The sequence below is a fragment of the Copadichromis virginalis genome, linkage group LG12, assembly GCF_057382275.1.
Source record: "Copadichromis virginalis isolate Kocher_CV1m ecotype Utaka linkage group LG12, C_Virginalis_male_GT1.1, whole genome shotgun sequence".
NCBI lineage: Eukaryota > Metazoa > Chordata > Actinopteri > Cichliformes > Cichlidae > Copadichromis > Copadichromis virginalis.
The window spans coordinates 8,521,654-8,546,008 of NC_140629.1; the positions used below are offsets into that span (position 1 = coordinate 8,521,654).

General features: G+C 39.8%; 1 protein-coding gene and 1 pseudogene across 2 annotated transcripts; both read left to right on the top strand.

Annotated features, from left to right (window-relative positions):
- Positions 1-398: 398 nt before the first annotated feature.
- LOC146696484 (tetraspanin-15) lies at positions 399-22,353 on the top strand. 2 transcript variants are annotated; one of them, XR_014923253.1, is made up of 9 exons: positions 399-718; positions 5,636-5,821; positions 8,830-8,904; positions 11,566-11,661; positions 12,933-13,049; positions 15,099-15,149; positions 16,377-16,493; positions 20,813-22,034; positions 22,191-22,353. XR_014923253.1 is itself a non-coding variant. In XM_085474598.1 (8 exons), exons 1-8 carry the CDS (start codon positions 632-634, stop codon positions 21,140-21,142), a joined length of 1,059 nt encoding a protein of 352 aa, XP_085330724.1. In that variant the 5' UTR covers positions 399-631; the 3' UTR covers positions 21,143-22,353. The 2 variants fall into 2 exon arrangements, 1 of the variants encoding a protein (XP_085330724.1); XM_085474598.1 differs by having other exon boundaries at positions 20,813-22,353.
- A 754-nt stretch (positions 22,354-23,107) lies between these two features.
- On the top strand, positions 23,108-23,758 carry LOC146696485 (uncharacterized; annotated as a pseudogene).
- Positions 23,759-24,355: the final 597 nt, after the last annotated feature.

A 24,355-nucleotide genomic window follows, 5' to 3' on the forward strand; every position in this document is an offset into this window, starting at 1 on the left:
GCCTATATTCTAATTTTATTTATTAATTTTTTAATCCAAAACCAATTCATTTACAAACATTTTTCACGCATTTATTTATTTAGTTGTTTTTTGAGGGTGGTTATTTTATTTTATTCTTATTTTTTAGAATCCTACTCTTTCAAAGACAGACTTTTGTCAGCATTTTGAGGGCATTATGCTACCTCAGGGAGCCATGAGCACCTTTAAATTAAAATACAGACTGTCTTGCTTTGCATTGCTATGTTTTTCCCATAAACGCTACAAAAATACATATCTATAAATAAGTGCAAAAACTTGAACTAAGCAACAAATGCTGTTACAGGTGTACAGTAGCTGGCTGCTGAGTTGAAGTAAATGAGGTTGTGTGCACTGCCCCTTTAAGAATGTAGTCAAAACAAAGCGTGGACTGGCCGGCCGCACGGAAGTGGTTTTGTTTCGGTGGTGAGCCACAATAATATATGAGAAATGAGAGGTGCTACGTTATTAAAACACAACTAGGTCTCCTAAAAGTTTTTGTTTTGTATTTCTTCAAGAATATTTTATTTTTCATTATTTTTTTTATATCGCTCGAACTAAACGAGAGATAGCTAGTTAGCTTTTTTTTAAGCTAGCTTTATTATCGCAAGCAACCATGCCTTCCTACAATGAACTAAGGAAAACCAACTACTTCTACTACTTCATCAAATTTACCTTAAATATCTACTCAATGCTCTTCTCGGTAAGTTTCTGGTCCAAAAATTAATGTCAGCCTTGGTAGTAAGTTCATTTGCGCTGCAACAGTGTCTGCTAACTCAAGACCCTAAGCATCCAGTATCATCGCCAAGACATCATTCCAAAGATCATTGAAAACACTGGTGTTTCAATATATACCACCTGCTGTAGGGTCATGTGTATTTTGTAGCATATAACTTAAGCCATATTGCAAAAATACACAATCTACTATGGAATTCGGCATATATCACTGAACAAAGATAAATGGTCTTTGAACTGTAATTTGAATGGAAATCACTGATTTTCCTTGTACACTAGCTAAATTCCACCTACATATGGGGCACAGCTTCAGATTGGATATATGTGTGTGATCAAACTGAAAGAAACCGTATTGAGTTCGATAGCACACTTTCCACATTTACTAAAATATTATAATTATTAGGAATTTAAGAGTTTCTAATCACTACTTTGTGTTGGGAAATGTAGAATTAAATTGGGTGTGTTTTTCCAATGGCTTTCGGTTTGGAATTGTCTGGATACTAGCTAGCTGGTTACGTCTGCGGAAAGACATTTTCCCATAAGGCCCCATGTATCGTCCCAAAGCATAACCTGTTATCACACCTGCCTTTTAAATAAGACATTCATTCCTCAATTTGGCATTAAAACAATACACCGGGGGCTCGGACTAACAAACAGCATCGTGGTGCAGGGCGTTGGATCCAGTTAAAGGTACGATGACGTGAGTAAATAATACGCCGACAGAAAATCCGGCGCCGCTGATAGATGCTAATTCTTTTACTTATTATAATTCCTAATAATACATCGTATCATTTTTGTAATGCAGGTTAAATCCAGAAATTGTGTTTTATTCATGTTCATTCGATTATCTTTATTTAATCATCGCGGTTGTACAAATAGTTTAATGTACATAATAACATTATTACACACAGATTATTCAGTTTATTACTTTAAGGTGAAGGAAGGTGAGCAAACAGAAACAGATTTCTTTGACTCCTAACTAGCCCAGTAGATAAATTGACTAATTTAAATTTTATCAATGTAAACACTGACATAAAGTTTCATTAGGATGGTCACACTTATGCAAAGGTGACATCAAAATCTGACATTTCATTATTGCATGTCCAGCTCTGTTTTAGTAAGTTGCACTTAACCATTTAACTTTAGTTTTAGCTGCAGAAGTTCTCTATCCCTGCAGGAATTTTGGCAGCTTAATGAACAATCTGCTTGAATTTTCTCGTGTTATTCCTTCATAAAGTGGCTGGTGATAATTAAGGATCTGGCAACCACTTAAAATGCTGGAAGAGTCCATGAATGTCTTGCAAGGGCATTAAGAAGTAAAGATGAGTCATTCTTAGCATGTGTTTTTTTTCCCCTGCCTCCCGGCATCCATAACCCCTCCTCAATATCATTTTGAATTCCAGAACGAATGTTAGAGTAATGTTCAGTTTGCACCACAGCCAGCTATATATAAGCTATAAGCTTAACTTGTTTCCATTAGCACTGCAAACTGACGTTCATCTAGTCAGCCTTCACCTATGTCTCTCTCTTAATGCTTAATTATTAATTATTACAGTCAAACACGCACAGAATTGTGTGAATGTGTCACTGTTTTTGGCCCCCTCACAACCCAATGTGGTTTTGGGGGTTTGTGACCCATTTGTGTTAACTCTCTTATCTTCTTTACTTCTGTGAGAAAGGTTAGCACTGATATTGGAAATAAGCCAGATGTACAGGATCTGCCAGTGCTTTATAGATGGTTGTGAATTGTAATTGGAGCTGAATTAGATGGACCCTACTCTTAAAGCAGATTGCCTCTGTTTCCAAATGAAAATCAATAACAGGGAAGCAACTACGGGTTGGTCCTTCCCTTTTTCTACCACTTCCATTAGTTAAGCAACCCTCTATTTTTCTCATATGTCAGCAGAAAGTAACAAGTAACTAATGAAACTGTCTGGACACCAAAGTGTAAAGCAAGGGTGTGACTATGGACCTGGGGTTGTTTGTTATTATGTAATGATGATCATTATGTTTCACCAGCATACATTTTTGCCCCTTTTTCTGTGCCCCTTACAATCCTTTCACATTTTCTTGCTTTTATCCAACATTATGTGAGCAACGAGGGCAGCTCCAGCCCATTTAGGGGTTTGTTTACAAGAAACCAAAGCTTCTGAATCTGTACATTTAATAAACTTGGGAGATTATTTACTTTAGATTTTATCTATAAAGGTCATATCTCTTAGGAACGATTCCTAAATCAACCATACAAGAGAATTTAAGCAGTAAAATGAGGCCATCATCACTGATATTGCGTAATGCAGATTGAAAATGTCTGAAGGGAGCATTTCCAGCTTTGTGTTACTGCAGCAACAATGTAATTCTGCTCTCATTTGATTTGATTTGATTGCACAGAGGGACAAAACAAACTGAACGCAGGCTAAAAGATGCTCCAGTGTTTTTGCTGTCCCTGTAGGATTGGTGGTGTTGTTTATCCAAACTTAAAATACACTGGCTAATCTCTGCTTTTAATTAGGGTTCGAAGTCTGAAGGGCTGGTATTTGTTAGTATTTGCTGTGAGCTGGGATGGTATAGAAGAAATGAAACACGATGGCACGGTGGGTTAGAACTGTTACCTCACAGTAAGATCGTCGACCAGGTCAACTTTTCCCAGTGAACCCCGCTATAGCTACCTTCTCTGTTTCGGCCCACTTGTCAGCCACTCAACATTTAGCAATCAATTACGTCATCTACTTCAGCAACCCACACTCAGGATCTTGGAGGACTGCACAGGAGCACATCTCGGATCTCCCCATGCGTCCCCCCCTCTTTGTCCGTATGCAGACGGACACATTTGCGGGACTGTAAATCCCGCTTAAATGTGAACGGTTCTCTGTCTTTCTGTGTTTGTCCTGTGACAGAATAGCAAGATCTATGAAGCTTTTCACCCTATGATAGCTGAGATAGGCTCCAGCCCCCTGTTAAGGATAAGCAGAAGAGAATGGATGGATGAATTGATGAAAAGCGAGCCTAAATAGGCACACGGTGCTGTAATTGAGGCCTAAAAATTCAACAATCAAAAGTAATGCAAAGGACATTTTAAATTACCTTAAAATTTCACCCAGAAGTTTTATTCAACATGCTTGACAAAAAAACCCAAAACTTTCTCTTGCACTCTTTCTTGGTTTTAATTAGAATTAGAATACTTTATTAATCCCTAAGGAAATTGTTTGGTTACAGTTGCTCCAAGACAATAACAGTAACAAACTGAACTAAATTAAATAATATAATATATTACAAAGTTTACAAAATATAAGAAATAGCTCTAATATTTTCAAAAAGCTCAATTACAAATATCCATAATATTGCAGAGGTGAAATATACAGACTGACATTTTACTCTACCTGTAAAACTTTGTTATTTTACTGTAGAGCATGTTCAGAAGGGTTTAACTGTTGCACTGTGTACTGTGCATTAGATGGAGGAGTTGTGCAGGGAGCCACAGGCAGGAATGATTTCCTGTGTAGTTCAGTGGTGCATCTCAGTCTCTCACTGAATGTGCTCCAGTGACCAGCCAGCACGTCATGGAGTGGGTGGGAAGTATTGTCCAGCATTGTCCTTATTGTGGACATCCGCCTCTTAAACACCAGACACATAACATTAATCATGTAATTAAATAATTAATTAACATTAATTATGTATGTATTGCAGTCACTTCTTTGATTTTGACTGCGTCAGCACCATATTAGGTATACAGCATTGTCCGACTGAGTGATACAACTTTGCTCTAAGTGATAAAGACTGGCAAGAAACCTAGCATAGATTGAGGTTCAGCAGGTCATTACTCATAACTCAAAGTTTCTTTGTGTGATCTTGATTAAACTCATTAAAGACCAGTGCAATCTTGTACATGCACGGTGCTCAGCTGTGTGAAGCCTGAAACCTCTCGCTTCCGATCGCAACTTAAAATTTGAGCTATTGCGCTGCTTCCTCCTTTTAAGTGTAAAATGGTTTGGGCTTATAAATTGCCAATTGTGACTTCACTTTCTTTCATTTTCTGTGTAACGTCAGTGAGTGGGTATATTGCAGTTGACATAGTGGTGCAGTAGTTGGCTGGCTGTGGCCTTGCATGTTGCATGTTCTCTCTGTGCCTGTATGGGTTCTCTCCAGCTTCCTCCCACAGAAGGAGGCGTGGGCTGATAGTGTACGATTGTGTGTCCTCTGTGTTAACACTGTCGTGGTCTGGCGGCTGCTCGCCCAATGACAGCTGTGACAGGCTCGAGCCCCCACTATGACCTAAGTTGGATGGACAGATATATGAATTTTGAGTGGTCTGGAGCCTCATCCTGGCTGAGAAGTAACACATTCACCTAACAATAATTTGTTAGTCTGGCCTCAAGTAAACTGTGACAGTAGAAATTATGTGGAAGTGACCTTTGCTGAACTATTAAAGATACTTTTTTAAAGAGGGATTTGTATCACCTCTCAATTAAATGTCTGAGTCAGCCTTTAAGCAGGCAGGGTAAATTGTTTGCATGCTAAAGCTTTTTTACCCACATAAGAGAAGCATACCAGTCAAATTCATATCAAGTTTTTGTTTGTTCCTTTTCATTTTCAACAAACTGCTTTTAGTTTCCATTTAGTAGCTCAGCCTTGTCTATTGGCTTTGGCATTTCTTCTTAGACAGTTTTGACTAAAAGGGCATCTTAATTCTGAAAAATATTAAAGCAAGTGTTGAAGCAGGAAATTTAGACTTTTAAGTCCTTTAAAGTTGTCAGTCTGTACTACTCACCAAGCAGTATCACAGTAAATATACAGGTAAATATAAAGTTTTTTGATGTAAGATGTAAGATTTTCTGACGTATTCATCGCATGACCTCCCTCCGATTCTGTTTCTCTGTCTGTCCAGCTGATGGGTCTTTGTGTACTGTGCGTGGGAGTGTATGCTGAAGTGGAAAGGCAGAAGAATCGAACCCTGGAGGGTCTTTTCCTGGCTCCTGCCGTGGTGCTCATCCTGCTGGGCTTGGTCATGTTCACTGTGTCAGTGGTGGGCATGGTTGGATCCCTCCGGGACAATAAGACCCTGCTACACATGGTAAGGGAGATGGAGGCGGACAGGTGGGGGATGTGTCTTGCAGGTACTGCTCATTTTCTTGCTTCATATTTCCTGGAATCTAATAAAGTTTCACTTTGCGGGCTCCCAGTTCAAAATAATCCTGGTTTATCTTATACTGGGCCTTGGTGCTCTGCATCCATTCATTCTCAGATTTGGAGGTGTTTAATATGAGCGCCTACCATCCTGTATATGACAGAAAATAAGAAGAAGCATGAATGGATGAGGTTAATTGTAATGATAAACAGTTGTTGTCAGAAGTTTATATGCACTCATCATGGGCATGAATGTCATGGTAATTTATGGTTTTTAATTATTATTTTTTTAACTGTTCTTTTTGAGAAATGACAAACCATATCGACAGTTTGTGGACTAAGCCAGCTCCTTATCAGGAAACCAGCCAGTTTGAATGAATTCTACCAAGAAGAATGGTCAAATATCCAGTCAGAATTATGCCAGAAGCTTGTTGATGTAAAAGCATCTGGTCAAGGTGCAACTTGCTAATGGACATTTCACTAAAAATATTAGTGAGCGTGTATATATTTGAGCCTTGAGTGGAAATCAAAAACAAATTCAAATGTGTGCACACACTTCTTGTTTTTCAAAGCCAGAAAAAATGTATGCTGTACAATCATTCCACCCTGGAAAAAGAACAGTTCAAAGAATTCATTAAAAATTCAGACGATCATGACCGTGATGAGTGTATACAAACATCTGACCATGACTGTATTTTATATTTACCATATCTGTGTTGATGCTATTCTTTTTGATACAGAATAATGTATTCATGTTTATGTTTGTGTTGATAATTTTGTAAACTTGACATTAGGGCTGCTCAATTAATCGAATTTTAATCACGATTACGATCTGGGCTTTCAACGATCATTAAAAATGACTGAGCCGATTATTAGCCCCTCCCTCGTGCTTTACTCTCGCGCTGCTCCGTGTGGCAAATCGAGCGCACCTCTCTGCATTTCGAACACGTGTCACAACAATTAAGAGCAGCGGTCTCCAACCTTTTTTTGCACCACGGACCGGTTTATGCCCGACAACATTTTCACGGACCGGCCTTAAGGTGTCGCGGATAAATACAACAAAATAAAACTAGTACCGGTACCGAAAAAAAGATTTATTCATAACACACATGAAAAGACCCAGGAAAACCGAGTAAACGATAAAAGCGATAACAAAATAACACTGAAAACCGATTAAAAACCCTGAAAACCAGACATTTCACACCTGAGCCTCAACGCTCGCGGCCCGGTACCAAACGACTCATGGACCGGGACCGGTCCGAGGCCCGGGGGTTGGGGACCGCTGATTAAGAGGACCCGAGGGAAGCTCGGAAAGCTAAGCAGAAGTTATTTGGAGAGGAGAGTGACTGCTGTTGGTTGAAAAGAGGTTAAAAAAAAACTTCAGTGGTGTGGAAACATTATGGGTTCAGTCAGACGTGGATCAAGTGGACACAGTGTGTAAACTTTGCTACAATGTAGCTGCACCACAGAGCAACACTGCAAAGTTCACTAAACATAGAAGTTTACATTTTTCATTGATTTTTATATTGTAAACATTTGCACTGTTATCAGTATTTGCACTGTTTTATATTATTTTTTGACAATCTTTAAAGTCATCATTCAACACATTGTTATTGTTAAATAAATATCGTCAAATAATCGAGATCTCAATTTCAGTGAAAATAATCGTGATTATCATTTTTGCTATAATCGAGCAGCCCTACTTGACATTTGGTTTCAGAATGAAACGGGTAATGCAAAGTAAAACATTTATTTAAACATGTTTCTGGATATATTCATGCACAAATTGCCACATTCATCAAACCTCATAAAAATGAGTTCACAGCCATTTAAACCACTGATCACTCTTTACTCCTTAAATTCAGCACAGCTCGTGGTTTGACAGTAGTAGGAAGAAAAAAACTCAAAGGGAGCAGGGAAATGTTTTTTGTGTTTGCTGTGTAACAATCTAATTAGCTATAGCTAAATAACTTAAATTAAAAGGGGGATTAAAAGTTGGCAATAAAAAAAATGTAATGCCTCTGTTTATACTGTGATGAAAAGAACTAATTTTATATCGTGAAAGACATGAAGTTAATGGGGAAATATAAATTATGTTCCCCTCAACTGGTATTTGCTTCTCTTTATAGCAACCCAATTTTACCAAGTTCTTTTGTTTTTTGTTTAACTCTGTTTCCAAAAAACTGAAGAATTAATTGAAGATTTAATGACAGTTTTACTAAAGCAGTGTGCCTGTTCTTAAGTGTTTTCTGTTAAAACAGACACTAATCTAAAGCTTACATTTGAGCCAATCAGTACATGCTTAAGCCAAATTGTATAGTAGCAGAACATCTGCAGATTTGTGTATTGTTCAAATAAATAACCAAAAATACTTTAAATACTGGAGGACCGGGTTCAAATCAACAATATCATTAAGCTTAATAGTAATAATGTCAGTGACCTAATAAACTGAAAGTCTGAACTCTTACAATCTATTAATAATTTACAACAGAATTACAGAGAGGCCATTCCTCACTTATAAATGATCTTTGAACAAGTGTTTATCACAGCTTTCAGATAATGCAAAAACAACTCAACAGCCCAGTTCATTTTTGTCAATCATCAAGTTAAAGAAGTAAAATGAGTTAGCTGGCCCTGTTTGTGACGAGACAGTTCTGGAAGCATGCCACGGAAAAGCCGGGGGTGTATATACTTATACTTCAGTTTCTGTATGACAGCAGGTCTTGGCTGTTCAGTGTTGGTGGGTTTTTAGCCTGAAATCTGAAACGGGTCCATTATGCTGTGCATCTTTGTGTTGAGCAACTGAACTGAGCACATTTTGCTCGATTACAGAATTAAATTTATTCTTGGTTTTAAAAAATAATAGATCTAGTTTGTTTTCTTAGTTTGTCAGCACACCATTACCCATTATATACTTTTATGCTGTGTAACTCTTTTTTTCTTCTTCTTCCACAGTTCCTTTGTGTTCTCTGTGTCTTGCTGCTTCTCCAGGCAATTGCTCTCGCCACAGCTCTGATCTTTGAAAAAAAGGTAAACATCTCATGTCCTCTGTGCATCTATTGCAGTCTACTCAGTCCACGGTGCAGTGTTTTTTGCATGGTTTTCAGTCCCTTCAATATTTTGTTTCCTCATCAGTCTGAATACAAAACTCAAAACTGATGAGCCAAAATGGAGAGTTTGGAATTGCTTATTTCTTAGAAATGGAAGGCTGGAATTACCTCATTTATATTTGTATTCAGGCCCTTTTTTATGATACTCATGGTTGTGCATGCTATACTGCATCCTGCTTCTGGTAAAGGTCCTTAAGATGCTAAAGCTCAAAGCAAAATGCCTAATTGAATTCACTGGACGTGATTAGAAGCACACTCCTGCCTACAGATGGTCAGACAGTTGATGGAATTTCAGATGGAAAACCAAATTACGAAGTTGAGAGAACTGTCTGTTGACCTAGTTGATGAATCTCCTACAATCCACAGATCTGGGAAAGGATGCATGAAGGTTTCTGGGCCATTGCAAGTTGTAAAATACAGTGATTTGAAGTGTTTCGGTTCATAGTGCCTGGAACCACAGGCACTACATGGCGGTGGCAGCATCATGCTCTGGCCATATTCTTCTGCAACAGGTTCAAAATTGTCAGAATAAAGTAAAAGATGAATGCAGGAAGAGATAATAATAAAATTTAATTAAATAAATAATATATACTTTGTTAATCCTGTTGGGATTTTGTTGATATTTAACAATCCCCATAGGAAATTACTCCTCTGCATTTAACCCATTCACTCAGTGAAGCAGTGGGCAGCCACCAGCCACCAGTCCAGCGCCCGGGGAGCAGTATGTGAGGATGGTACCTTGCTCAGGAGTACTGTTGAATTCTCCCAATTCTTTGAATCTTTGGGCTGAAGGAAGGACAATACTCGGTGTATAAATGCTCAATCAACAATCATTTATTTCCATACAATTCAACAGTCAGAGCATTACAACGTCCGGACGGGAGAGATGCCTGCAGAGGTTCGACAGCATGTCTCAAAATGGTGGCAACTTTCACAGACTTTTATAGCTAGTCACAGCCCCCCTCTTTGTCATAAAAGCTGCATCTTCACATGTTTTTCTAATTCTTCGCGAGCCTGGCTCCTGACCTTGCCTCCCTGTCTTTCTGTGTGAAATTGGAAGGGGGGTGAAGAATGTGGTTTTATCTCTTCTGCCCAGACACCTAGTCTCCCTCTTACAGCCTTCTTCACATGATTCAGCAATAAAACATCTCAAGAAAACAGTGTCAGACATTCACAGCCGATCAAGGATACAGAGTAATGCACACTTTGTCTAATGAACTACAAATGATTGTTTCTTTTATTCAAGAGTATAATAGAGACTAAACTACATACATAGCACACCATTAGAACTAAAGGATAATATATGGCCTACAGCTGTTAAGCTAATTTACTACATTGACTACTGGTCATAAAATGGCATATGTTTAACTACTAGTCTTTAACAGTACTCAGGGTAGCCATTCAGTGGATTCAAACCCCCCGACCTTTCGATCACTCTATACTATGCTAGCCCTGCCGAGATGGTGCAATCCTAAAGGAAAGTGTTTTCCAGTGTTCTTGTTCTTCTGAGGGGAAACGGTCTCCATGTTAACAATGGTTTAATGCAGCGGTCCCCAACCCCCGGGCCTCGGACCGGTACCGGTCCGTGAGTCGTTTGGTACCTGAGAGTTGAGGCTCAGGTGTGAAATGTATGGTTTTCAGGGTTTTTATCGGTTTTCAGCGTTATTTTGTTATCGTTTTTATCGTTAACTCTGTTTTCCTGGGTCTTTTCACGTGTGTTATGAATAAATCTTCTTTTTTTGGTACCGGTACTAGTTTTATTTTGTTGTATTTATCCGCGACACCTTAAAGGCCGGTCCGTGAAAATAATGTCGGGCATAAACCGGTCCGTGGCACCAAAAAGGTTGGGGACCGCTGGTTTAATGCTCTCGAGTAGCACAGTCCTGATATGAACCTAGTAGAATATCACTGGACAAGCCTGAAAATTACTGTACACTGACACTCCCCTACCAAGCTGGGTAAGTGTGAACAATTCTGCCAACAAGACGACCTTTAAGAAGAAAGATGCCTGAGGGCGCGGGTTTAGTTCAGTGCCTGGAGCGGGCAACCACATGCCATACAGCTGATAGCGGCTGGCCCGGGTTAGAGCTCTCTCTGCTCCTGCTTTCCTGTCCTCTCTTCACTGTGTCTATCAAATTAAGCTGAAAAAGGCCAAAAATATATTTTTTTTTTTTAAAAAAGAAGAAGGAGGAGGACAGGTAAAATACAGGTGTGTCAGCTGATACAATCAATCCCCAAAAGACCTGTAGATATCATGCAGCTGCAGGTGCTTTCATATGGTGCTTTTAATTTTTTATAAGTATTCAGACTCTTCACTTAGTACTTAGTAAGTAAAGCCTGTTTTTCTGAAGAAGAACAAGTGTGAAAATGAACTGAATCCATTTTAAAATGAGCCTAAAATATAACAAAATATAGAAAACTTTGAAGGATCAGAAAACCTTCTGAGTGTACTGAACATTACTCCCAGTCAGAACTATAATCAGCTCTGGTCAGCCCATTATTTCTTCGGTGTACTTTATGATTGCCATTATTTATAACCATGACCCCTTCTCCTCTGCGTTTCTCCCTCTGTGTCATCTAGACGTCTGCCTTGTTTCAGAGCACTATACGAGAAGGAATTAAACACTACTACGACGATCTCGACTTCAAAAACATCTTGGACTACGTGCAGCAAAAGGTAGTGATGCATTAGAAAATGTTGACAGACAGTGCGTCTTTTTGTGAAATACTTTTCTATACAGGTGCCGTAGCTGACTGATGAGCCAATGGAATAATAGGATGTGGGCTATACCATCTAGAGGTTATCTAGACAACTTTTTAAGTATTTCATGTGCTTGAGTGTGTTTGCAGACTGTGTCTAAAGTCTCACTCAGTGATCTGCCAGTGGATAACCAGAGTAATTGTCTCATTATTATAGTATATTAAGCTCCACCTTAATAGGAGACGGTCTCGTGCTAGTTCACCCTTCAGAAGTGCATGCTCAAACACAGTTTGTACATGAAGTAGTTCACACTCACAGGAATTTTTAGAGGTTTTAGGGGTTATGAACTATTCTTTTTCAGCAGGGCTGAGATGTACCACCCGTCCTGCTCACCACATTCTACTTTCTGAAAAAGAAAGTCCTTAATTTGACACATAGAGTGAGATTGAGTGCTCCCAAGTGCAAGTGGGATATCCAGGGAGTGAGCTCTGATATTAGTACAAGATGTGATCAAAACGTTAGGAGACTGTTTCTGCTGCATACAAATGTAGTATGGTACGGCTGTGGGCAGGAACCAAACACAGACAATAACTGTGCAGAATTAGGAATCTGTGTGGTGTGGCCTGTGTACTGCTGCACAGCGTGACTGCTTCATAGGGAATGACAGCCAAATTTAAACGAGTTCAGTTGTTTGCTTTTTATAGGTACTGCACTTAGATTGCACCTATTGTCAGCTCTGCTGACCTAACACTCTTCAGATACAGGATATTTATTTATTGAACTTTAAAGATCGGCTGAAAAGGACATTTAAGCTTTCAGTGTCTACTCAGGAATGATATGTTGCCTCTTAACTATCACAGCGTTTTCAAAGGCTTTCTATCGAGGGACTTTTTCATCAGTGGAAAGCACAGTAAATCCTGCTCCTGCTTGCCTGTCCTCCTGTCTTATCTGTGTGCTGTCTTGTGTAACAGCATGCAGCTGTGCCCAGGTGATTGCAGAGATGGAGATGTCCTTTGTCAAGGGGAGAATTTTCTCCTTGAAGTGCTTTAAAATGATAGCCTTTAACTGATTGCCAGAAACTCTCCTGTCTTTACATGACCACTTCATTTCTACTGCATTGCCACAGTGACATTTCTGTAGGAGGTGGATATACAGGCACCGCTTTGAATTAGGCACTCTTTTGTTTTGCTATTGCTTCATGCTTGGCTCCTAACAGCCTTTTTCCTTTACCCTCATTTATTTCCCAGTTTTCATGTTGTGGAGGAGATGAGTATAAAGACTGGAAAGTCAACCAGTACCATTTCTGCAATGGTACTGGTCCACTAGCATGTGGGGTTCCATACACATGTTGTATTCGCCACAAGGTGAGTTCAAACAACACACATACACCGACGATACAAACATGGTATGGAAGCTGTTATTAAAACCATGATGTTTCTGGTGCTGGTTAGGGATTTATTTACACCTAGAGTCCAGTCCATTGTAATTCTGATAATTGAGAGCAAAATCCGTTGTTACCTTTCAGTTTCAATGCTGGTCAAACAAAACAATTTTTTTTAAAAAGGAAGAAGAGCAGGTAAGATAAATCAGCTCACAGAAAACTCAATCATTTGAACATCTGAACCATTAGCTCAACATGAGCCCATGTAAGGGAGTCAAATTTAGAAATGTCTTTAAGCTTCTTCTTTTTTTTTAATCAAAGAGTCTAATTTATAGCTTAACACTGTAGTGGGCAGTGTTTTTTTATATTTTATAAAATATAAAAATATAACCGGGGACATCGGGATTACATTAGCAGACATATGTTATTAGTTTTCCTCTGCTGTTAGTGAGTTTACAGTTACCAGACACCATAAAAGAGGAAAGAAGACGCAGGAAAATTTGTACTTAAATATCTAAATGTTTACTTCAGCTGCTGTTGATGTTAATTATGGATCATGATCAGATGACTCTTTCTTTACACTGAGACTAACCAAGTTAGAATAATCGGCGTTTGATTGAACATCTGCCCTCTTTACTGGAGATATGGAAATAGTTTAATGCTTTAATGCTGTACATTTATGTTCCCATGCTTACCAGATAATTGTATGTGTGAGGCTATGACTTTTGATGCTAACTCACCGTCAGTGAAAAGTGATTTGCTGCTTACTCCTTTGCTTGCAGCTACAGGCATTTGAAGTCCTCCGGAAGTTAGAGAGCTTAGCTTGCAGCTAAAGCAGAAACTTAGGTTTGAACTACTTGTTTTTCAGACAGATGTATGGCTATATGGGCATATGAACAACACAAAGTTTGTGTATGTTTGGTTATTTCAAAGGCCTCAAATGGCTCTTTAACCTCCTAAGACCCGAACTCTTCCACGGCATGCATTTTTAATTTCTCTTTGATATTTGGGCTGATTGGGACCCGATGAATGTAAAAACAAAGAATTACCAGATTTTTTTTTTTTACCTAATTTTTGTTTCTAAGAAAAATGAGAGCCACATATGACGATGTTCGTTTAAAATTTCGATAGAACAGTAGCAGTATAATGTTCTCGTAAGTGGATATCAGGCCCTTGTAGAGTTAAATTGAGTATTTTGTCTAAATAACCCAAAATGTGATGTCCACATATGTGGACGCCAGGTCCTAGGAGGTTAAACCAGCCTCGCAGACATTCTGTCTATGGTGGGAACACATTTTAGAGCCACTTCAGCCCTCTAATTGGCAAATACTGATATCTTGTGGCCAGGAAAGAGTGATGTCATCAGTGATATTACCTTGACCTGCTGCTCTGTCTGATTATCTCTGTCCTGCTCATACATGTCCACAAATTCTCATCAGGGTAGCGATGGCCTGTGCTTTATCAAAGAAAGAAGGGGGGATTTTATCTCCACAACCCATTCGTAATTGATTTTGTGAGAGAAAAACATCATCCAGCTAACAGGAAATAGGGTGTGAATCAAAGGTATGAGCCTTTGGATGATTTCTTTCTCTAAGGGAAATGTTGGTCACTTGCGGCCACCTTCCATCTCCCATATGCCGAGTATCATTCTTGCTCTTGTGCTCAAAGCACTGATAGCGTCTCTGGAAGCAGCGGAGTGTGCTGAAGAAATTAATGACAGTTATCCAGCTCTCTCTCTCTCTTCACACACACACACACACACACACACACACACACACACACACACACACATACAGAGCAGAGATAGAAGAGTTGCTTATGAAGGCTGAACGTTGGCTATGTTTGTGCCATTATCAGTTCCTATCTGTCATGGCTGCAGCCTTTTTGCCAAGGCCTGAGTTTACGCTCTAGTTGGCAGGGGACAGGAGCAACCCCCCTGTGAGGAGCTTCAGTCTACATGGTGGTGTCTCTGGTCACCGTGGCTCAGCTTAAATCTTGTTTCTGACTCTAGACATCTTTGCTCTTTGCACAGACGGAAGACGTCATCAACACCCTGTGTGGTTACCAGACTCTGGATAAACAGGTAGGAACAACATAATAACTTTTATCACATGGTTTTTCTATCTGTGGATCATAACATCAACATTTTTGGAGATCTCATATATACGGGTCAACACAACCACCATGTAACTGAGGGCAAGCCTCACCTTCTGATGCACAAACGTATATTGAAGTAGATGTTGTTGTTTTTCTGTTCAAACGCTGTTTCGTAATACCGACATCTTGATCTTCTGTCAAGTAATATGACATCTACAGTGAATCTTGCAGTCCTGCAGCTGCTTTTTTTGACAGCCTTACTCTGTCCAATCCTGTCAATGTTTGACTTCTGTAGGTGACTAAATGTAATTTGATCTCCTCTCAACACCGCTGTCCAAATCTGTCTTTCCTTTAATGTGGAGATCTACATACAAACAAATCTGTCTGAACACACACACACACACACACACACACACACTGAAAGATACGTGAGGAATTCAACTTTAATGTGTTCCTCATATATTACTTGAGTAACCCCCTTTTTTTTCTTTACCTGACATTAGTATGATGTAGTATTGTGGAAATGCTAATACTGTAAGAATGCATTTATTTTAATGGCTGTCAACCATCTTGTATTCAGTTGACTTTTCATTTGTATTACTTTATATCTACTTTTATAATATCTACTTTTTAATTGTGACTGCAGAAAGTGACTTCTACCTCACACCAGTCAGCCACAGCATTAAAACCACCTGCATGATGTTGCATGGGCAACACCTCTGCCAATGATCCTCTGACTGTCTGTTGTGTTTGGCACTGGAGCAATGGCAACAGAATTCTTGTGGGTTTTAGGGTGGGGCATCAGGCTTGTTCCAGCACATTCCACGGAGGCTTGACTAGATCAGGATCTGATGATTTCTATTGGTCGGGTCAATGCCTTGAACTCTCTATTGGGTTCCTTGAACTCTTCCTTCCACAAGCCACTGCTATCAGGGAGCACCGTTTGTATGGAGTGTGTTTGGCTTGTACCAGTGTTTTTGTTGGTGTTCATGTAAAACATACATTCACACAAGTGACCCCAGCTGGTCACTGCATTGTAAAGAGATCAATGTTAAACTCTTAACCTGTCTGTGGTTTTAATGTTGCGGCTAATTAGTGTTACAGTTTTGTACTTTGTCGAAATTCTCTACTTCTGTTTATTTTTAGCGGCAGCTCAGTTTGACTTTGAAAATGAAACTGTCTTGTTGTTGTCTTCGTCTGGTCTGTGTATCAGCGTGAAACCCTGCATGAGCTGATCCATGTGCGAGGCTGCATCCACGCAGTCAACCTCTGGATGAGTGACAACATTGGAAAAACCGTTGGACTCTGCTGTGCCATTGGGCTGCCACAGGTAATTAAAAACTCGAGGCACCGACTCACTGAAACGCGACTCTTTTTTAAACTATTTGCACTTCTTCCGCGGAATCCTGTTATCAAAACTGTAAGCCATCACTTACTCTGACGGTTAGGTACATTTGCTTTTAAATTTTCCTGACTGGGAAAGAGTACCTTTTCTCCTGCCAGAAAAAAAAATAGGATTTGTTTTTTCAGTAAAGCCTAAGTTAACCTTCACCTGCTTCCTTCAGTAGGCACAATTGTGACAGTCTCACTGATTAATAATGTTTAATAAATATGAGGTTATGGACAGACGGCAGGACACAAACTGTCCTGTGGATGAATTTAGATTTCATACAACCTCTACAGAGGAATATTGTGCATCATGGAAACAGAAAGTAACTCTAGAAGTTGTACATAAGAGTCTGTGTACATGTGACAGCACACTGAGACTTTCTGTACAGAAACATTAGTGTAGTTTTTTTTTAATGCATATTTATTTCAGCACGGTGGCACGGTGGTTAGCACTGTTGCCGCACAGCAAGAAGGTCCTGAGTTCAATTCCACCATCAGGCCGGGGTCTTTCTGTGTGGAGTTTGCATGTTCTCCCCGTGTTGCGTGGGTTCTCTCCGGGTACTCCGGCTCCTCCCACCGTCCAAAGACATGCAGCTTGTGGGGATAGGTTAATTGATTAATCTAAATTGTCACTAGGTGTGAATGTGCGAGTGAATGTGAGTGTGAATGGTTGTCTGTCCCTATGTGTTAGCCCTGCGACAGACTGGCGACCTGTCCAGGGTGTACCCCGCCTTTCGCCCTATGACAGCTGGGATAGGCTCCAGCGCCCCCCGCGACCCTGAAAAGGATAAGCGGAAGCGAATGGATGGATATTTATTTCTTGTTTTAAATCGTTAATCACAGAGCGTACATCAGGCTATTTTTAATTTGTAGTTCTTTGGATTCATTATAAGGTTATATTAGGAAATTCTTAACAGCAGAGTTTAATGCTGTGTCTTCTGTGGAGACCTCATGACGCCGCTCCCACTGATGACTGGGGAAAAAATGAATATTTAGAGGAAACAGATTAACGTACGGATATTTAGTGAGTGTGGATGTTGTTGTTTTTGTTTTCATAGTCTCTATTGTAATAAAATGTGTCCACTGCAGTGGTGGTTGTTAGCTATGTTACCACATTTATATCTTCTCTTTGTTGTGACAAAAGTAAAATACTCATCATACATTGTGTCACAATACAATATTTCTGGACCACTTGTTTTATAGCTTGGCCTTTTGCTTACACAGCGCAGACTTTCAGCTTTTATTTGAGGGTCTTCACCAAACCGTGACAATAACCATAGAGATGCTGCTTTTCTACACAGTCCCCTGCTTTCAGCTTCCAAAATATAATTGAACAAGTTGACATAATTATGCTGCACGGTTCTGATCATAAACTATGGCATTTTTTGTGTGTCATTGTGTCACTGCTTAATCTTAGTGTCCCTGGTCCAAAGAATCCTGCTGCAGTATTGCTCTGGCTTTTCCGATTTCTTTTTGCAAATTGTAACCTGGCTTCGCTGTTTCTTGCTTTTTTGCATCTTGCGGTGAACCCTCCGTGTGTCCCCTCACAAAGTAGTCTCCTTTTGCCAAATGTGGATAATTGTATGTCTGTCTCCTTGAAACTGCAGTGCACTCTGATGTCGTTATTTTTATTTAATAGAACGTTGTCATTTTTGGATAAAATACACATTTTCAAATTAATTGCACAGGTTTAAGATCACAGGTGACTTCCCCACACTGGTGCTATAATGAACATTCTCCTACACATTCATACATTACATCAAGCAACACTAACTATATGTTGATGCCTGATTTATTCATTTGTTGTGTGGGTTCAAAGTGATGTTTCATTCAACTCTGCATAAACTGATACTAATGAATCATTTATTTAATTTGTGGTCTCCTGCAACCTCTAATGGTTAATCTGCATGTGCGATGCCAGGTGGCCTTCTGGGAGGACTTTCTCTGTTTGGAAGCAGCTGAAGCTGATCAAGTGTTGGGAATCTAGCAAGCACCCAGTTTTGTTTGTTGATTTTCATTCTGAATTCTAAATTTATCTCTGATCTGACTTGATTTTTAGGAAAGATTAGCTACTTCTATCCTGTTACAGCTGGATATAATTTTTATAATACAATGCATTCCAACATATCCATTTTAGAGGGCGCTCTACTGCTGCCCTGCTATTGTATTGCAGGGCCGGCATTCACATGGCTCTCTTCACAGCAGAGTAGTGGCCGAAGCTCCAAAAGGAAATTATGAATGGAATTTTTCTGTTACCACTGTGAGTGTTTCTCTGCCAAACTGTGCCGGCAGCTCGCATTAACAGAGTCCACTGTTGTGAGTTCAGCACATGAAAGAGCAGCTCTGGCACCAACGTGCAGAACAAATCTTCTGCATTATTGCTGCTGCTTTACTGCCATCAGCAAAAACCCTGACTAGTTCACATACCAACACTGGCATTGTGTAGTGTATAGAACGAAACTATGTCCACTAATCCACTAATTGGAAGATGGCTGTTTTGATCCACCTCCTCCAGTCAGCATGTCACCTGCCCTTAGGCAACTGAAATAATCTGTTTCAAATGATTACTGAGCATTTAAATATGTAGGAAAAAGCACTGTGTGTGTGAGAGAGAGAGAGAGCGAGGGAGAGTGTGGGTGAATGTGCTCAGTGCTTTTTACTGAATAGAAAAGCGCTATAGTACAAGTCTGTCCACCAGCTTCTTAAAGAAAAGGTAAAATAAGTGACAGCAAAGAACTTGCATGGATGAGTTGCATTTTCTTCTTCTAACTTCCATACCCAGCCCCAATAGCCGCATGTCTTTGGACTGTGGCAGGTAGACGGAGAGAGAACATGCAAACTCCACACAGAAAGGCCCTGGCCTGATGGTGGAGTCGGACATTAGCAACAGTGCTAACCACCGTGCTGCCCTATGACAGCTGTGATAGGCTCCACCCCCCCTGTGACCCTGATAAGGAAAAGCAGAAGAGAATGGATGGTTGAACTTCCTTACTGAATCCAACCTCAAACCTAAACTGAAAATCTGTTTCAATAATAGAGTACTGTGGAAAAAGTATAGGTCCCATTCCTGATTTTTTTAGAGGTTTTTCTTTTTGCATATTTGTCACACCCTGTGTGAAAAAAAGTGACCTTAAACCTAATAAATGGTTGTGCCCCCGTTAGCACCAATAACTGCTATCAGATATTTCACATCACTGAGGAGAAATTCTGCCCCACTTGTCTTTGTACTTTAAAAAAAAATTCAGCTGCATTGTAGGTTTTTTCAGCATGAAGAGCCTGCTTAAGGTCATGCCAAAGCATCTCATTCTCATTGAAGTCTGGACTTTGATTAGGGAAGTGAAACATCCAAAGGTGGACTTGTTGGTATTTTGGATCAGTGTCCTGCTGCATAACATGAGTGTCCTTGAGCTTCAGAGTATGAACTTTCAGGATTTTCTGGTTGAGACCAGAATTTATGATTGTTTGAATGTTAGTGTGATGTTCTTTTTATCTTTTTATCAAATGCTGTGTTACTTTTATGCCAGGTAGAGTTGGAAAGTGTGTTTTACCCTCAATAAATTAAATTGTAATTTAAAAACTGACTTTTGGACAAAATTAAGAAATCGGGAAAGGGGCAAATACTATTCGACAGCACTGTTTGTTGACTTGGTGCCAAATAAATGACAAAGATGAAAAAGATGCTTAGAGCAGAGTATTGCCTTAACATCTTGCTTATTGTGGAGGATGAGATGGGGTGAGACAGAACGACTTGTCTTCAAAACACGTTTTTTGTTTTAGTTGAAGTCGGGGTCTATGCAGCAAATTAGAGTCGTTGGGCAGAGAAGCATGAATCCTCAATATATCGAACCTTAGCTTGGCATGATTTAAGATACCTGCGCGTAAGAAGCACATGGGAGTTGTTAGTAGTTCTCAAATGCTTTTTGCATGATTGATCAGCCTTGTTGATAAATGCATTGCACACAGAAAATCGATTTTTGATGATACATCAGTTTGGGGTTTTTGTTGTTGTTGTGGGTGGGGGGGGGGGGGGGGGGGGGGGTTGTTTTTTATCTTGGACTCCACTAGAGTAGCTTTGGATGATTCACAGTGCAAAATAATCTTGATCTTATTTTAGGCCCTCAGGTTGTCCTCTGGAAAACGAGGGAAAACACTAGATCCCCCTTGAAAAAATTATCATAACAAATATTTGATAAATTTTTCATGATTAGCAACTCAGATGAGTACTGACAAGATGACTGTGTCTTGATCATCTTCCTGCAGCTGCTGGGTATCGTCCTGAGCTGCATCTTCTGGAACCTTCTGGTGGAGATGAGCGAGTCAGCTGACATGGTGGACTTCAAACTGAAGAAGTTTAATTACAGCGAGTTGGACCTGGCTGGTGCCGGATGGTGCATGTGCCTGCCCAGGGACGGTGGCTACCTGCCCGTCCCAGTCGTAGAGCCTGAACGTGACCCCATTGATATTCACCTGGAGAAGCTCAAGAAGCAGCCGCTTCGTACACACTCTCAGCTCCAAAAACTGCAGCAGTCCAGATCTGCCACTGGCCTGGATGAAGTAGACGTTGGCCGCAAGCATAAAAGGGAACACTGAATGGTCTTTTTTATTTTTTAATTATCATTATTATTTTGACCTGTCATGCCTTTTGGGAGGTTTTTTTGCCTTTTTTTCTGTCACTGTAGAGTAATTTTGTTTGTTGGAATTGTGTTGCACTACTTGATAACTGAAACTTTCTGTAACTTGATCAAACGAAATTTGGTCAGTTAAAGTGACTAAATGTACTTTGACACTTTGTGGGTGAATTTGTTTACAACAACATGTGAGAGAACAACATGCAACAGGAACCTTTTTTACATTTCTTTTGTTTGTGTCTGTTGATCTTCAATGATTTGTGGCACTAAATCATATTTAATTTAATTTGTATAGCCTTTGAAAATGAACTACAGGATGTCTTCATGTGCTAAAGCTTACCTCAGGCTATTTTGAAAATAGCCCAGTAGTCAGAGCACAGTGTGGTGTATAAATTATAAAACCTTGAAAAAATGTTTGTTTTTGGTTTTGTTTGTTTGTTTTAAAAGTGTTGGAGAAATAGGAGTAGCCAAGTATGTCTTGCGTGTAGCGTCTGTGACGGATGTATAGAGTTTGTGTATTATTTGATTTTTATTATGATTTCTATTTAATTTTGTGAAGTCGGTGTACATTGTAAGACTGATAGTTGTGGAATAACATGGAATGCATGTTTTGTACTGTATATAAAGTAAGTTTAAAGCGGGGTCGCGGGAGACAACAAAAAAACTCAGTTTGTGTTACACGTGAATTATACTTCTACATCCCAACTACGTCATAACTTGTGCAATAACCAGAATCCCATTTTAACCATGCGCTGTAACTTTCTACGTAACCCAACGGGAACCTCGTGAGAAGTCTAACTACACGTCAGGTCGACGCATGCCGCAACGACTTGAATGGCGTGGAAGTTTTCAGTGTAGGTATAAAGGGAGTTTCCGTTTACTACACAAGTTAAGACTTTAGTTTCCTGCAGAATTCTTAATCAAGCTTTTGGCTCTCAGTGGGAGGGGGAGGGGGGTCCATCTACTCCATGTTTTTCAACTAATCTTTTTATTCCTCCCATCTTTTAAAGGAACAACTTTAAAGGGATTATCCAGACTACTAATCCAGTGGGCCAACAACTCTGACAGTGGCAGTTTTTGTATCTGTGCAGTGCACTGTTTTGAGCTTTCCCTCAGCTCCTGCTTGTATCAAAACTACTGTTCATTTCAATAAAGCTGAATTTATGTACTGATCTTTTTAATTCTTTTTTTCTCAGGGCTGTTTGCATATGAACAGAATAAAGAATAAAATGCTCTTATGACCTCCAAAGGGAATTATTTGACAACAGCAGCATTTCTCTCAAAACATTGCTGAAACTTTTTCCAGAAAATTGAGGGGGTAAAGCAACAATAAATGACTTGCCAGAAATCCGAGTAAGTGCTTGGATTTCTATGTGTGGCGTCTTCTTTAAAAAGTATCCTAGCCCTAAACTCTAACTCTGTGCTATCAGAATATCAAATGCTTGACTTGAAAATTGTTCTCTAGTTTTGGTACTGAATGGACAGTGCCAAGCTTATATTAGACCTCAGAGGGAAAAAACCACTCTGCATGTAGGTATATCGACCTAAGCTCAAAGATCCTGTTGGGGCAGGATGTATTTTAAAGGTGTCTGAACTCCAAAACTGGCTTTTTGGCTGCCATATTAGAACTTTGGAGTCCAATGGAGGCCAACCTGTATCCATAAAGTATCCTAACTAATAGACATATAACATGCTAGAGTTTTGTGCACCAAAGTTGGAGCAGAGTTTTTTTAAACATGCTGCACCTCACAGGAGGTCATAATATTTATCATCCGTGGTTCATTCAAATGCACTGACTCGCCAAAAAAAGTCAAGAAGTCCGGTTCAGTGTAGTTATTTGACAGGGGTCACCACATCATCGACTGACTTACTTTTGGAGCCAGACACTTTGACAGTGGCTTCATCTTCCCTAGCCTTCAGGACCTGGATGGCTTGCCGCCCCCCCCCCCCCCCCGACCCCGATTCCAAAACCTCTGAAAATGCACTGAAAGACAACAAGAGGCCAGAAGACCAGAGAGAAACAAAAGTGTGGATCATTGGGTCCAGCTACATCAGATGAGACGAGGGTGAAGAAAAAGAGACTTTTGGAGAAAATTTTGGACTTAATGCCAAAGTCCAGTGGTTTGGCAAAGGAGGAATGCGCTGGTGGGGAGTCCTTCCTCATTTTTATGAGGACCTATCCACACAGAGTCCACCTGACATACTGGTAATCCATGCTGGGGGCAATGATTTGGGACTCTTTTCTGCTTATAAACTTTCTTCTGTCATTGAGAAGGAATTGCTGCAACTGTACACAGAGTTTTCCTCAATGACACTTGCATATTCATCCATCAACGAGCGTCAAGTGTGGAGTTATGGAAATCCAGGCAAAATCAATAAGGACAGGAAGATTGTGAATGCCAGCATTAGAAAGGCTGTCGACCGCTTTGATGGAGTGATTATTGAGCATCCTCGCATCAGGTTTTTCAACAACTCAATTTTTTTACCCGACGGAGTTCATTTCACCAAGAAAGGAAATGAACTGTTTCTGACAAGCATCCGCTCGGCCATCCAGAAAAGTCTTCAGTCAACTCACTGAAAACTGACTTGAGGCATTTCTTTCACAGTCCAAAAAAACCATATGTTGTTCATTTTAGGCAATGTGAGCAACATATAGCTAATGTGTGCTCTCATTTTTCTTTCCTTTTGCCTCTCACCCCCCAACCAGTCATGACAGATGGCTGCCCCTTTCTTAGCCTGGTTCTGTCAAATGTTTCTTCCTGTTAAAAGGGAGTTTTCCTTTCCACAGTTGCCCAGTGCTTGCTATTAAAGGGGATCATTTGATTGTTGGGGTTGATAGTTTAGAATTTAATTGGCTTAAACCAATAAACATAAAACTTCAGGTGAGAGGTTCACATAGTAGGGAGCACTACAAAAATTACAAATAAAAAATAAAGAAAAGAATTTTTGAAAAAGATCTCTTACTGCTTTGTTTAGTTACTTAAATGAACACGGTATTTTTTTTTTTTGTCATAGAAGAATAAGAATATTAATATGAATATGAACACTAAGGCGTTCCCAGGCCAGCCGAGAGATATAATCTCTCCAGCCTGTCCTGCATCTATTTTATGAACAAATATTAGTAGGCTGAAGCCTTTTACTTCAGCTGTGATTGTTTTTGTTATTAAGATATATA